This window comes from Canis lupus, chromosome 17 (assembly GCF_048164855.1).
Source record: "Canis lupus baileyi chromosome 17, mCanLup2.hap1, whole genome shotgun sequence".
Classification (NCBI taxonomy): domain Eukaryota; kingdom Metazoa; phylum Chordata; class Mammalia; order Carnivora; family Canidae; genus Canis; species Canis lupus.
The window spans coordinates 56,382,628-56,398,464 of record NC_132854.1 but is presented as its reverse complement, the minus strand read 5'-3'; the positions used below and the strand labels follow the sequence as shown (position 1 = coordinate 56,398,464).

The following is a 15,837-nucleotide window of genomic DNA, read 5'->3' as shown; positions in this document are numbered from 1 at the left end:
CCTGTTATTTCTGGTTCTGTTTCTATTAATTGATTTTTATCCTCATTATGGGTCATATTTTACTGTTTCTTTTGCATGCCTACTAATTTTTTATTGTATGTGAGGCATTGTGGAATTCCATCTTCCTGTGTGCTGATATTTCTGTATTCCTTTAAATATTCTTGAATTTTGTCCTGGGATGTAGTTAAATAACTTAAGCATGGTCTGATCCTTTTGAGGCTTACTTAAAACTTTAATTAGACTTGAGCTAATTTTGTCTCTCCATACTGAGATAATCTCCTCTGAGTATGTCACAGTCTCTGGTGCTTTGCTCACACATATGCATTGAGTAAAACTCAGCTAAAGACTTGGGGCAAACCCTCTGAGGATGTCTGGAGCTTTCTTTCTAGATGATGCTTTCCTCTCCAGGCAGCTCTCTCCTCTCTAGTGTTCTGCTCCACAAATTTCAGATACCTTGAGTCTCCTTGCCTCCTTGAGTTCTCAATCCTGTCCTCTCAACTCAGGGGGACTGCTATGCTCTGGGTTCTCTCTCTCTCTCATTCTCTCTCTCTCTCTCTCTCTCTCTCTCTCTCTGCACTGCAGCCTGGAAACTCTTCATGCAATAAGCTGGAACAATCTTAGGGCCCACCAGGTTTGCTTTCCTTCTTTCAGGGACCACTGTTTTACATTTACTGTTATCCAGTGTCTGAGCAACATTGTTTCATATGTTTTTCATTGTGTTTGGGTGTTTAAGGCAGAAAAATAAGGCTGGTCCCTGTTATCACACCATGGCTAGAAGCAGAGTTTCCTGCTAGTTTTTCACGAAACAATTTTAAATAGCTTTTAGAGTTAAATGTACACTTGATTAATGTGGAAGCCATGTGGCAATGCCGTTTGAATAAGGTAGAATGTAATACATAAATAGAAAATAAATTATAAGAAAAGTAAATGAGGGCACCTGGGTGGCTTAGTGGTTGAGCGTCTGCCTTCAGCTCAGGTCATGATCCTGGGGTCCTGGGATCAAGTCCCACATCGGGCTCCCCGCAAAGAGCCTGCTTCTCCCTTTGGCTGTGTCTCTGCCTCTCTCATCAATAAATAAATAAAATCTTAAAAAAAAGAAAAGTAAATGATTTTTGGTACAAAAGCACGAGTTTTGGAAAAATTTAACATAGCAAATCTTTAAGTATAAAATAGTTTACTTTTAAATGCTTCACTCTTTCCCTCTATACTGGTGGCCTTGACCAGGCAGAAATATTACATCCCTTAATTAGAATCTATGTTACTGTGACTTAATTCATTTTCTACCTGGAAGGAAGTTCCAGAAACCACATGTCACATTACATGATGTCTCACAAGTGAATGGCAAAGACAAGGTGTGTAGTGTCTCTAGGACTTCAGTTTCATTCCCAAGCCACTGTCTCTGGATCCTGACATTCATAATGGTCCTCAAAGGAAGTATGTCAGTGTTTCCAGGTGATGTGGTTCAGTCAGAAATGATCATAATGGAGTTCACTACCTGATTCACACTTGCTTCCCCAAGTATAGCGCTCTACTACCCATCTCTGAACTGGGCTCTCCTTGAAGTTTAAAGGCAGGTGTCACAAGGATCTTCTGGCACAGAAAACTCCAGAGCTAAAGAAACTTCAGCCCCATCTTCTATCTTGCTGCATCCATCTAGAATGTCACTGACAGTCCCTAAGGGCTGCCCTACCAGTATATTTTCAGAAACATGTATGAGCTATTCTCTATTGTCTTTCACATGTGTTTTAGTTCTTAATAGATGACTTGGGCTACTGATTGCTTTAACAAACAAAATAAATCTTTTTAGTTGCCATGGTTAAGTTGACTTTTGGGTTTGAATATAAAATAATCTTTGGCATTTTCTGTTTTAATGATAAAAAAAGAAAAACTCAGGCCAACTCTATGCCATTTTGAATTTCATAATATCTGAAAATCACCTTGTAATATCATCTTCGTTCTGTATAGGTTATAGAAATGTGGCCTGATGTTGTACTTTATGGCTTGTATATATACAATAAGGTCTAGACTGTAGCTGCTTCCCTACCTGGCTAATAAGTCCCATTTCTTACCAGTGCTTACCCAAGAATGGTGCATATGAAAAAGTGGGCAGAGAAATACATTACTGTTGAAAGCGATGGAATGACTAATAATTATGTAAATGCCACCAGAAGGGATTTTTTTTTTTCTCTGTGGGCCACACATTAACAGATCTATTAAATTTAGAGTTAGTTCTAGCTGGAATTTATTTCATCGGATGTGCTAATTTGGTCATTTATCTGGACAATAAATGGCATGTCATTTTCCCCCCTAAGAACAAATGAGAGATGTGTGCTGAAACCTCCCTTTCCCCTCCGGTAGCCTGGAAATCGCTCTCAGATTAGAAAGCTGGCAAATAGTGTGTGTATAAATTTGGAGACAATAGCTAGAAACAAGTAAGCTACAGGCAGACAGCAATGTCAAGCTCCAGCAGATGAACAAAGAGGCAGGCAAATGAGGAACTCACCCCAAATCAAACAGGCTGTGGATGGTGAATTTGGGATAGGTCCTTGCAAAACAGAACAGCGAGGTTTGTCCCTCCGGGCCACATGTTAAATATATCAAACAAGCATTGGAAAGCAGGAAAGCAAGCAAGTAATAATCGCAGCCCCTCCAGCACTGCACGTGCAGACCTCATCAATCCTCTTTTGTTGAATCAGGCACTGGCTGAAGCTGGGGCTTACGACACCCTTGCACTGTGACAGACGGTTTTTCAGCGCAGCACAGTTTGCAGACACCCGTGATACTGGGATCCTGTGTGGGGGTTCCAGTTGCCCCAAAACATAGTTGATGGGACAGAGTGATTGTCTCACAAGGAAAATCCTAGGTAGACATGGGCCAAATAGATTTTTGTTTAAAATTTTGAATCTATAGTTCGTGCTGAGTGGACTGTCCAGAGTTGAAACTCCAACCTAATTCCATCCTTTCTTCCCTTTGTGTTTACCGTTGTACTTACAGGCGGTATAGGATTCCACTGCCACACCTCCCTTGAGGTTGGGGAGGACGATTTTGTACTCACCAGAGCTCTGGGCCAGCGTGAGGGCCCCTGCTGAGACCCTTGAGTGCAGTCAGCTGCCTCCATGATTTACTGTATGTCTCTAAGTTTCTGTGTTCCTTGGTGGCTTTTTGTGTTTGCCCAGATAGACTTTTGTGTAGATGTGACTCTGTGTGTCCCAGTTTCTTCCCTAGCTTCTATCCACTGGAGAGTGTTTTCAGGGAGGAAGAATTTCCACTGCCTTTCAGGGTCCTGTAGCCAGCATAAGAATCAAATTGACATGAGACAGATTAATAGGAGAAAATGAGATTTAATTTTGTATGAATAAGAATCCACACAGACATGGAAATTCCAAAGATGGTCAGGCAAAATGAAGTTGTACATCGTTCTGAACTAAGGAGATGGGGTAAGGGTCTGGGACTTCGAAGGAAAGGAATGTGATTCACAAAAGATGGAAGAGTAAATGTTTGGTAAACCAATGTTTGGTGGGCCACTCATGGGACATAAGACTTTGGGACATAGAGGACTTTGATCACACAGGCCTTGCTAGGTTCTTCTCTGTCTACCATACCTGGTTCATGGTAAAATGCAATTATCTAAGTTTATAACTCTTTCTGGAGCAGGTCCTCGATTTAAGTCCTTTTCGGCAGGACTGGAGGGAGGTAAAGAGCTTTTCCTGGATCTGCTGGGTTTTGATTGCTTTTAGCTCAAAATAGTCTTTATGCCCTTGGCCCCGACCCTGTCAACAAAGCAGTATGGGCCTCCTGACAAAGAGAAGTGAGAATTCCCCCTTGAGGTGAGTGGGGCCTCTAGCAGATGGGACTCCATTTGTCCCAGGAGGCTGTATATGGACATGAGAGGTGAAGCATGTCCTAACCTGTCTTTTCTTACCAGGGTCACCAGAAATGCTTAATTGTCACAGTAAATGCCCATAACTCAACCCCCACGCTTGCTAGCAAGAAACAAGAAACCAGTCATGCCACGAAACCTCATCTTTATGAATTGATCAAAACTAGGGCTGTTTTCCAGGATAGGATTATTTTGAAAAACTACCTGAGATTTATCCCACTTGTACCCATTAATTCCATAGTGTTTGGTTCCATCGCTGGGCCCAGCTAAGCATTTCTCATCTTGACTTTCTCCTTGCTTTCCCTGCAAGAAAGTCATTCTATTTATGCACCTAGCACACTAGCTTGAAGCATCTTTCTAATCTTTTCCCCCTCAAAACCCAATTCTCATGAACAGTATGCATCGAAGGTGATTCTTAACGCTCAGGCTAGAGATTAACTTGGTCTGTGTGTTCCTAATATTTCTACTTTCATGATATGCAAAGGAAACTATTTTATATTTTTTCATTTATTATGTTGGCCCCTGGGATTTTTCTAGCATTGAATGGTGCCTCCATTTTTATGGTTCCTGTAAGAAAAGCGTCACTGGTTTGAATCCTTTGCTTTGCTTTCCTTTCCCTCTCTGTCTTCTGCTTTCCCTTCCTACCCAGAGCAATGACAGCGCTTATTTGCTCTGCATCTCGTGATAATAACCATAACGCTACATTTCAAATTGTTCTAAAAGGACATAATGTTGTTGTTGTCTTACTTTATTCCGCCCCCCCCCCCCCAAGTGTAATGGTGTCCAGGCTATCTTCTGTGGCATACCTAGGAAGAAAAGAACATTTCTAGCCTGGCTACTTTCTGTGTTTTTGAATTCCTTAGCAATTTTTCTCCAGAAATCATTCTTGATTTTGTTCAGGTACACGCTGAATATTCTTGAAGAAATTGGAGGCGGACAGAAGGTCAATGATGACATTATTGTCAACTGGGTGAATGAAACATTGAAGGAAGCGGAGAAAAGTTCATCCATCTCTAGTTTCAAGGTAAAAGTCGGAGTCTACTGCTCATGGCCACCTGAGCTCTATGCTTATCTTTATTGTTTTCACTCTATTTTAAAGTGACCTTCAGTGTGAGGTATCTGAGCCCCCCACCCCATTTTTGATTTTGCTTGAATGACCCATTATTGTTTTGGTGTTCACAGGCTATTTCATTGACAAATTTCCTGTCACTTGCTCCTGTAATAATTAATTTTAAAAACCCATCATTTTTAACACATGATTTTAGGCGTTTTTCAAAGTAACATAAAATACAATAATATTTTTTAAATACACACAGTTTCATGATTCAGATTATTATCATAATGGTGGTGGAATGTAAAAGGCTATAAAAGATCTCCCATGTGATATTTTTTTCAGGGAAAAACAGTTGTGTACTTGTATCCAAATCCCATTTTTATTAAAACCAGCATTATATTTTATTCAATTTCCTAACTCATGTTTCCTAACTCATTAGCTGGATCCTTCCTCTAGGGACTTGCATACTTGATTCATGTCATAACGTCTGTGCCATCTTAATTTCTTTTTCTTTCTTTTTTTTTTTTTTTTTTTTTTTGGTTTAAAGGTCAGGAATTAGGGGGAGGGACCCCGTCAGAGTTTGTATGATCATGACTGGTGAGGTTTTGTCATGATTCTGTCTTCTGCTTCAAAATCAAGAAAAAAAATTAAAATTTCACCCCACCAAAGAGAGCAGATGGTATTTCTGAGTTGTGCTGTGCTAGGAATGTCCACTCCCTGTGAGCTCATCACAGATCATGGCCATTACTCTCTCTCCTCCAGCTTACCCTCAGTCTGGAGAGCTGAGCAGAGAGATAGGAGTAGAGGCGTGAGCAAGTTCTTCCCCCCACCCCCCAAAAAAAGAGTTGGAAGGGCAGGTTCCTGCAGCTACTGGACTCTGCAGCTATAGTAAGGAAGCAGCTGTAGAAAATATATCAAATGAATGGGCACAGCTGTGTTCCAATAAAACTTTATTTACAAAAGCAGACAACAGGCTAAATCTGGGAGCATTATCAACATGAAACATGCCTTGAGCGCTAAGGGGCTCCTTGTGTGTAAGCCCCATGTCATCTCACAGACATTGTAAAGGCAGCTGTACTGTTTACCTCATTTTATAGGTAAGGACACTGGAGCTCAAGTAATGGAGGTTACAGCTAGTAATGGCAGGAGATGATCCATCAGTGAGCGGAAAGCACCTTTACCTGCGGGGTGAGATCACAGAGCAGTGTGTATCCATAGGTCACTTCACCATTACTATGCAGCCATCGGGGTGATAGCCCAGGGCGGGCAATGTCTCGGTAGAATAGCCGCCACCGCAGCCCATTAGGTCATCCTGGTGGCTTCTGGGATGTTCTCGTGGGGACTCACTCTTGAGAATGTTTGACAGCTCTCTTACTCCTTGGGTCGCTCTAGGCTGATTTTCTCCTGTCTCCTCACAGTCATTGTAGAGTTGATCAAGGAAAAAAAAAAAAAACACCAAGGGAAAATGTCAAATTAGCCCCATGTTACTTTTAAGTGAAACCCTAAAAAAAAAAAAAAGAGAAAAATGAACACAATTCACTCTTGATTAACTGTTTTGGAAATAGTCCTGGTCCCCTCTTCAGCTCTGAATGTTGCCAGTTGCCAGCCGTCTCTGCCTGTCTGCAGGCAGGACTGTGGGCAGAAAGTAGGAGAGAAGGCCAGACTCAGATCCCTCCACTTTGTTTCCCCCGTGGTTCTTCAAAAGGTTCTATGGAGATAGAAGCTCAGGCTAATGTTGGAAATTAGATTACAACTGCATAAGGATTTTATTCCTGTAATAGTTCTCACATTATCAAGGAGTAAATAAAAATGGACCCATTATATTTTCTAAAAATATTATTCTCCTTAGCCAGAGGACCAATGCTAGAGACCTAGCACCTTGCAGGGGACCAATGCTAGAGACCTCGCTTGTTTCTTGATAAGAATTCATTCTGATTTAGACCTTCAAGGTGTGTTTGGATTTGCCTGGGCCCTGATGCTGATGTGCAGTTGCCTCTCCACGTGTGCACTCACAGTCCCCAGGGGAGGGGAGAGCAGATGGGAGCATTCACAGCTCTAGGTGTGAGCATGAAGATGTTTACCATGCCAAAGAAAGAGCCCAGAATTTTAAGTCGGGGTACCTAGGTTCAAATCCCAGCTCCACCAGGTATCAGTAAGTCATTTAACCTCAGAAACTCCCTTGACTCCCTGTCAATTAAGATGAGATAGATGCCTACACCTGAGGCTTGTGGCGACAAGAAGTTCTGGGCAAACCATGGGCACCAACAAGTACCAGTTACAGTCATTGATTTAATCACACATCCGCTCTAACTGCCTCCTCGGACTCACAGACTGTTCTTTCCCTCGAGTCTCCAAGGAGCATATGCTGAAGCTACTGCCCAGATGAGCCCTCACCACAAACCCTGCCAGTCAGCTCTGGGATGTTGTACAAACTTCCTTCCATTCCCAGTGTGAGAATGACTCCTTGACTGTTGGGAGACAATGGGTTTCCTCCACTTGCTGAGCCAACAGGAAGCTGGTGGCTCCCTTTCAAAACCACGGTTGACTTAAGACACCATGTGGAACACTGTGGCATTTCCCAGACCAGGTTGTGGATCTTTTGTATTTAAGAGGAGAGAGCCACCCACCTCCCTTGAGCTGAACAGGAGTAATTTGGGGTCCTATTGATGAAACCATCCCTTTCTCTCTATGCAGGACCCGAAGATTAGCACCAGCCTGCCTGTGCTGGATCTCATTGATGCCATTCAACCGGGTTCCATCAACTATGACCTTCTGAAGACAGAAAACCTGAATGATGAAGAAAAACTCAACAATGCCAAGTATGTAAATACACCTGAGTCCAGGGAGGGGAGGACCCAGCTGGCAACGGGAAAGCTGTAAAGTCTATTGTTTGTGCCTTTTGCACAAACAGTTGATAGCACTATTTGCTTTTTCTTCTCATTACTTGCCGTGTCCCATCACCATTATTTTAGATGTTGTACAATAGCCGTTTAAGACTCCTAGTGTAAGAATGGAAGCAAGACAAAGAACACAAGAATATTCTTTCAATCGATAAGCAAGCCTATAGTTTCATAAAACCAATTTCCCAGTTGCAATCTATGAGAGACTTCCTAAGTAAAGGAATACATGCCAGGCCCAAATATAAACACTCCATTTATGACTATCCATGGATATGAATGGGCAGGACTGGGGTTCAAGACCAAAGTCTTTACCAGCTTGGGAGCAACTACTTGAGGGCAGCTCCACCATGTAGAGTGGGGGTCAGCAGACTACAGTCGATAAGCCACATTTGGAGCATTGTCTCCTTTTATAAATAGAGTTTTATTAGAATAGCCATGCATACTCATTTATGTATTTTCTGTAGCTGGTTCCCTGCTACAGGGCAGAGTTGAGTCATTGTAACAAAGCCCACAAAGCCTAAAATATTTACCACTTGGTGTTTTGTAGAGAGTTTCCTGACCTATACTCTGGAGTGGTGCCTTTCTCCGAGCACGTTGCATTATTTCCTAGAGTTGTCATAACCAAATACCACAAACAGGGCAGCTTAAAACAACAGCAATGTATTCTCTCCCAGTTGTGGAGGTATAAGCACAAGATCGAGATGTTGACAGGGTTGGTCTTTCTGAGGCTGGAGGGGAGGGGAGAATCTGTCCCTTGTCCCTCTCCTGGCTTCTGGTGGTGGCCAGCAGTCCTTGGCTCATAAATACATCACTCCAGTTTCTGCCTCCATCTTCACATGACCTCGCCTATGTGTCTGTGACTCTACATGGCTGTCTCCCTTCTGGTGTGCGTGTGTGTGTGTGTGTGTCTGTGTGTCTGTGTCTCTCCTGGTAAGTGCACTAGTCGTGTTGGCTGAGGGCCCCACCCTACTCCAGCATGGCCTTGGCTTAACTGATTAAACCTGAACAACTTTCTTTCCAAAGAAGACCATACTCTGACTTAGTAGGGGATAGGGCGTCCATTTATCTTTGGGGGTGGGGATCACAATTCAATCCCTCACAAAGTTCTGGAATTAAGAAGTTGAATAGTGTCCAGAAGCCCTGTGTGTGTGTGTGTGTGTGTGTGTGTGTGTATAACCTCAACAGTATTCTTTTTTTCTGTTCCCAGTTTGGGAAAGTGTGTGTGGGGGGAACCTGAGTTCCTTGTATGCTGGAATTATAAATGGTAATTACAATAGATGCATGGGATAGATGGGGGATCCATGATGCAGTGGAAGAGATAGGGAGGGAAACAAAGCTCTACAGAGCGAATAAAATCTAAGATGAGATGGATTGAAAAGACAAGTAAGAAAGAGGTAGAGGTAGACAGGTGAAGGAGGCAGAAAGAATACCTCCAGGTAGACGGAAGAATGCATACGAAGACCTAGAATTTTAAATAAAGACTAAAAGAGCCCCCCCCCAAAAAACCTTGCATCTAATTCCTCAAGAAGAATGTGATTAGGTTTAAGGAACTTAGTTTCTTGAGTTAATTTGCAGAGCCCAAGGTCTTATAATTACTAAGTGATTCAGCTACGGTTCAGAATCTGACTTCAGAGCCCAGGCTCCCAAGCACTAGTCTCTAAGGGCGTGGTACGAAATTGCCTAGAAAAAAAATGAGTAGAAGGAATTATACCAAATGCTAAAAATGGTTATGTCATGGTGGCAAGATTTGCATGATTTTTTTGAAGCTCTTGTTTCTAATTCTTCAACAGCTTCCCTTTATATTTTATAACAGAGAAAGTACATTTTTATTTCATTAATAATTGCTAGAGAAGAAGTGATTGAGAAGTGGGCCAGGAGAAAGAATGGGGACTACGCTTGCCTGGTGCTCTTCATATGATCAACAGAGGACGAATAAAGTTAGTTAACAGAGCAGAGGGCGTAATGGGGCCTTGGGTAGAATGGAGAATCTCTGGAGCAGTCGTTGTAAGAGGTTACCAGATAATAAATGAGGTGAATAAAAGAACTGCCAGGTCGTCTTGGGGGCTCGTTTGGAAACAGATTACCACTCATAAAAATTACCTTTATATAATTAAAAACACAGCAAAATGTTCCAATGGAGCTATGATAACCTTATGTGAAAAATGTGTCCTCTAAAACTCTGGCTCTTTGGGTATTTTAGTGACATAAATACATACATGCCTGTGCGGGCAAGGATTGGAATGGAACGAAGAGTAAAACTGGTGTGCGAGGTAGAAGTATGACACACGCATCCTCCTCCTTTTCCTCCTTGCCTTTTCCTCCTTCCTCAACTTGACATGGGGTCTGCAAACTTTCCCAGCGCACATTCTTGTTCAGTTCCAGGACTTTCTCTGCTGCTCTAAAGCCCAAGAGAAGACTCATGGTGAAGGCATCAAACGTAGCAAGAGCTAGAGGGGTTCTTTAAGGGCAAGTAATAAATGTGGTGCTTGTCATGAGTCTAGGCAGCACGTCCAGTAGTCAGGAGCTCTGTTGAGCTGAGATTGGCCCACAGGAGTGAGGGGATGCCATGACTCCCCCGAGCTGTCCCAGGAGTGAGAGCTGCGTGGTATGTGGTACGTGGAACCACGTGACTATGCTCCTGAGGGGTCCCCTTCATACTCTGTGGCTCAGGCTCTTCTCATTCTTCCTCTTCTCTCCCTCTAGATATGCCATCTCTATGGCCCGCAAAATTGGGGCCAGAGTATATGCCCTTCCAGAAGACTTGGTCGAAGTAAATCCCAAAATGGTCATGACCGTGTTTGCTTGCCTCATGGGGAAAGGAATGAAGAGGGTGTAAGTCCCAGTGAGGAGGCGATGCGCACACTCCTGACTGCTCAGCATGGGATGCCCACGGGGAGCACGGAGACTGCTCAAGCCATTCCAGTTTTCAACTCTGTGACATTATACAGGATTCCAAAAAGTATATGTTTGTCCAGCCAGGTAGCCTCTCCTACCTGCAAAAAAAAAAAAAAAAAAAAAAAAAAAAAAGGCTTCATTCTTTGCAAAAACATAAAACAGACAAACAAACAAAAAAAAAAAAACCCCACAACCCAGTCTCTCACAAATATTTTTATTATTGAATTTATTGCTTCTTTGAAAACCTAGAGGGGAAAAAAAACACCCTTACCTTCCAGGCACCCTTCCTGCTTTTGCTATTAGTCAAGTATAGATGCTGCAGTGTTATTAATTTTAACAATATTTCAGCCTGGCTTAATTTGGCTGCCTTTTTGGTTCAAGGTGAGACCCCAGAGGGGGTGGGGGTTGGGAATCATCAAGCCAGTCCCAAAGCCTGTTTCTGGAGGCCGGCATTTGATCTGTTACAAGCCTCTCCTACCCTCCTGTGGCTTTGCTTTATACTCTCTCAGAACAATGCCTTCTCTGTGGCCCACTTTTGCTGCCCATCCTTAGGTCTGGGTCATTTGGCGCCTCTGATGGGTCAGGCTGTCGGGGTCCCGAGAGTCCCTGGTGACTCGCAAAAGTAAGGCCTCATCAGAGCCTTTCCTCAGAACGAGAGTCCCAAATGGCCTAAGTTTTGTCAGCACACAGGAAGCTTCTGTTCTTTTAGGGTTTGTGCCCAGATCAGGTCTACCATCTTGAATACTGTGCCTTCAGGGAGATTCTTAACCTCAAGGCAGGTTACCCCCAAGGAGGGTGTAATTGAGCCTTGTTCCACGAGGGGACAGTGTGGAGCCACAACAAAGCAGCTCTCCTCCAGGCCGCTGCCCCTCGGTGCCTTAGGCCTGCTCCTCAGACCTCTCTACTGTGGTGTGGCTAACTGGTGACTGGAAGCAATTCGGCTCCGCTTCTCACTTGTTCTTAGATCTTAGTGCCCCTGACTGCTGCAAGGCCATATTATCAATGTTTACTTTTTTGGGTAGTGTAGAAGCTTTTTGCCACCCCCAAGCTCGAGGGAGCAACTGGTGCCAATGAGCAGCGCCCCCACCTCACCCCCTGCCCCCCAACAATACACACCCACACAGAGTCATATACACAAGACATTTAAAGGATTCTGAAACAAAACCAGAGGAGCAGTGTGAGTTCGAGGAGCCCTAACAGAGTATATACAATTTTCATGAAAACCTACCGGAGGCTAAGAAGCAGCAGAGCATTGTGAACCAACACTAGACTCTTGTAGCCATCTTTCAAAGGAATTGCAATGCTTCACCCTGGATCTGTTCCTCGGCAGCAGGTTCGAGAAGCCAAAATGTGGCCTCTTCTAGCGCGTAATCAGTATTTCTGCTGCATCTGAATACAAAGTGGTTGGCTTTGTCTCGGACCGAACTTAATGTAGCCTCACATGATTCTCCCCCACCTGGCTCCGGGAAGACTGTTCCTGGCTTAATAGAAAATGAAGATAAAATAATGCTCCAGATGTCTCCAAATAAAAATGTTCCATTTATGTCATGTATTTGGATGTTTCCTTTGGCAAGTGTCATTAGAACTCGGCGTAACTTATCAGTGACTCCCTCCGGCTAACACACACCGAGTGCCTAACATGTGGCAGGCATGGTGCAAGGCTTTAGAAATAGGCCTGGCGTTGTGCCTGGTTGACCTGGAAAGATGGAGGTTCAGGAAACTGACAGGTGTGATAAGTGATAAACAAGGGTGAGGTGAACTTGTGACAGAGGAAACGGTCTAAGAAAAAATATTTTGGCTGCAAAACAGAAAAGTAAGCTGGAGTTAGACACGTTGAGCCCAGTTGTGAACCAAGACCAGATGTGGGATTGGTGCAGGATGGCTTCTGGGGAGACGGAAGGAGGCATCTTTCTTGGCTGGCAGGGTCTGATGTGGGCTTCCTAGCCTGGCCATCCTCCCTTTGGGGGAGGAGCACAGAGAGAGTGCTGGAGAATTTCTCCCCCGCAGGGTCCTCTCAGGTAGGCCTCTGTGGTCAATGAGAAGCATCTCTTTGGCGTGGTTACCTCCTGACCACACAGCCGCTAGGAAGCCAAGTGTGTGAGCTTCAATGGCAGCAAGTCCCAGCTTTGCCAGCAGCTTCCTTCTGGAAGTGGCTCTTTTGTAGCCTGAACGTTCCTGCAGCTCTTCCAAGGAAAGAAAAGATTAGATTGTGGGATGCTGCAATCTAATCATGGTGATTTTTCTAAATTTAAAAGTTTGTTACAATAAATAAATAAATACTTGCTACATTAAAATGTCAATCCAGATACGGCATCAGAAATCAAAATTGCACCAAGGTGTCTACCGTCGAGAGGCCACCCTCCCACCTCTGTGTCTGGAAGTGTGCTTTGAAGCCAGCTCCAATCACCTCACTGGAGCCAGTCTTGTGACCCTATCGCTAAATTATTGCTAACTTGAAATTGGCAACGATGGAGGTTGCCATAGCTATGATCAAACTCTACAAATAGGCTTTTGTTTTTGTTTTTGTTTTTTTTCTTATCCCCAGAGAGCTGGTTCATCAACCCACCATTCACCCCGCCCCCTCCCCCAGTTCCCCTCCTGGTCAGCAGTCACTGTTACTAATTTCTTTTGTATCCTTCTAGAAATATGTCATTCGTATAATACTCACATGCAGACCTTTTTATTACAAATATTAGCATACCATAGCCATCATTCTGCATCCTGCCTTTTTCACTTAATACCATATCTTGGTGATTGTTTCATGTTGGGATATACAGATCGGCCTCCATCCTTTCAGTAGGTATAGGATCTTATTATATAGGTATCCCAAACTGCATTCAGCCAGGGGCTTATAAATAGATATTTAGGCTGTTTAACTGTTTGCCTCAATAAATGAGGTCACAGTGAATAATTATCTGTTTCTTGTGCACAGAATGATCATTTTAATTGGACGGGTATTCAGTTTCTGCTCTATCAAAGGTATTAACTTGGATGTTAAACATAGATCCTCCCTCCCAAATCATTCTTTCAAATTATTTGACGAAACAGATCCTGGACCCAATCCTCCCTTCTCCATTTTATGCCTACAGAAGCATATTGATCCAGCAAAGAGATAATGTACACACACACACACACACAAAATAATAATAAAAATCAGAATGTGGGAGCAGTGTGAAGAAGAAGAGGCGAGAACGACCCCCGGACCGGCCAAAGCCCGCTGCCGCCGCATCCCCGCGTCCAGCGCTTACGTCCCGCCGCCGTCGCCACCACGCCCAAGAGAAAGGCTGAAGGGGATGCTAAAGGAGATAAAGCCAAGGTGAAGGATGAGCCACAGAGAAGATCTGCAAGGTTATCTGCTAAACCTGCTCCTCCAAAGCCAGAGCCCAAGCCTAAAAAGGCCCCTGCAAAGAAGGGAGAGAAAGTACCCAAAGGGAAAAAGGGGAAAGCTGATGCTGGCAAGGATGGAAATAACCCTGCAGAAAATGGAGATGCCCAAACAGACCAGGCACAGAAAGCCGAAGGTGCTGGAGATGCCAAGTGAAGTGTGTGCATTTTTGATAACTGTGTACTTCTGGTGACTGTACAGTTTGAAATACTATTTTTTATCAAGTTTTATAAAAATGCAGAATTTTGTTTTACTTTTTTTTTTTAAGCTATGTTGTTAGCACACGGAACACTTCATTGTTGTTTTGGGGGGAGGGCATATGTCACTAATAGAATATCTCCGAAGCTAGATTGATAACAAGAGGGAAAAACACCTTCCCCTTCTAGTTTTGAGAAACTTCCTCTTGGCTCCCAGGAGGAGGGATTTCTTGATGTTGACACACATGAGCCACCTTGGTGGTGTGGAAAAACTAAAATTCATTTTTTTATGTCCTCTTCTCCCTCTCTGCCTTCAACATAGACTTGACTCCCTTAAACCCAGAGACCTGTTGGAACCTGATCCCATGAAATGGTTCCCAGTATGTCAGGCAATCTGGACTTTACGGTGTCACCACTGAGATGGCGTCCCTCAAAAGAGTTCCTTTTTTTAGCTTGTGGATCTTCAGATTGATAATTCTGCCATTTTCATTTCATTTCCTGAAAGTCAGGGTCGGCTTGTGAAAAGTTGTTAAACAACATGCTAAATGTGAACTGTCAACCCTCACTCTAAACTTTCCCTGTTCAGAGCATCACATGAAGACTTCATTGGGTTTTATAGTGGCTTTCTGATTTTGGTAGTCCATTGTAGAAGGGAGTTTGAAAGTTGTTGTATACTGTTAACGATCGTCCGCCCATGTCCTGCCTGAAATACCATGATTGTTTATGAAAAGTATCTTTAATAAAGCTGGATACAGTTTGGCTTGGAAAAAAAAATCAGAATGTGATAAATGCTATAACAAATTCATAAATAAAGTATGGGAGCTCAGGAGAAAACTAATTCTGAATGATGGGTTACCAAAGTTGGCAGAAAAGCTGAGCTCTGATGAATGGGAAGGCAGGAACCATGCTTTACACATACTGAAATCCCGTACAATGCCAACCGCTTTTCTAGATTTTTAATAAGTGCTCAGTAACATTTTAAAAATTGATTTGTGTTACATATAAATGTTTCCCGACCATGAGAGATGCCAACTGGAAAGAGGTGAGGAACCGTGGTGAGGCAAACTTACCTACTGAGATTTTAGGATGGAAGGGATCCCCGCGTGTCTGGGAATTATGACATTCAAGTCTGATGCAATGTGTTGGACTAGATGAGCTTTTAAAGTCTCAGCCAACTGAGCAATTTTATCCACCTACGCGCGCGCGCACACACACACACACACACACACACACACACAGTCTAGTTTGTCTCTGGAAGCACAGCTCGGGTCTTGATTGTAAAAACTACCAAGACTCAGCCTGCCGTAAGCCAGCCCAACTCAGATGGATGCTTGATGCGTGAGGGACTTCTGGTGCTCGCAGTGTCCCTGGATGACTCCCGCTCCGACCTCCTTTACAGTTACTGTGCCTGTTGACACACAGCAGCTGCTGGGATATTATGGACTTTTGTTCTCCGTCTACCCCAGTGACCCAATACACTTGGATTAAATACTGGCAGGACTGTCCGTGAACTTGACACCTTGCCC

The 15,837-nt window shown here is 43.5% G+C and overlaps 1 protein-coding gene, 1 long non-coding RNA gene and 1 pseudogene across 7 annotated transcripts in view; 2 read left to right on the top strand and 1 right to left on the bottom strand.

Moving 5' to 3' along the window:
* The window catches only part of LCP1 (lymphocyte cytosolic protein 1), a 106,052-nt gene extending 93,780 nt beyond the window's left edge, over positions 1-12,272 (top strand). For 5 of the 6 annotated variants that reach the window (XM_072783067.1, XM_072783070.1, XM_072783068.1 and 2 more), the window contains 3 exons: positions 4,781-4,904; positions 7,629-7,753; positions 10,538-12,272. In XM_072783067.1, the coding sequence (XP_072639168.1) occupies positions 4,781-4,904; positions 7,629-7,753; positions 10,538-10,670 (382 nt within the window). In that variant the 3' untranslated portion in view covers positions 10,671-12,272. Of the gene's footprint in view, positions 1-4,780; positions 4,905-6,031; positions 6,123-7,628; positions 7,754-10,537 lie in introns of those variants that run through there. The other variant, XR_012010190.1, reaches the window with a different exon arrangement.
* On the bottom strand, positions 5,868-10,715 carry LOC140608168 (uncharacterized). The gene is made up of 2 exons (XR_012010192.1): positions 10,051-10,715; positions 5,868-6,342 (listed from the first exon to the last, which is right to left on the bottom strand). It is a non-coding gene; the product is annotated as an uncharacterized lncRNA (long non-coding RNA).
* Positions 12,273-12,368: 96 nt separating the features above from the next.
* Positions 12,369-15,085, top strand: LOC140608260 (non-histone chromosomal protein HMG-17 pseudogene; annotated as a pseudogene).
* The last annotated feature ends 752 nt before the right edge of the window (positions 15,086-15,837 follow it).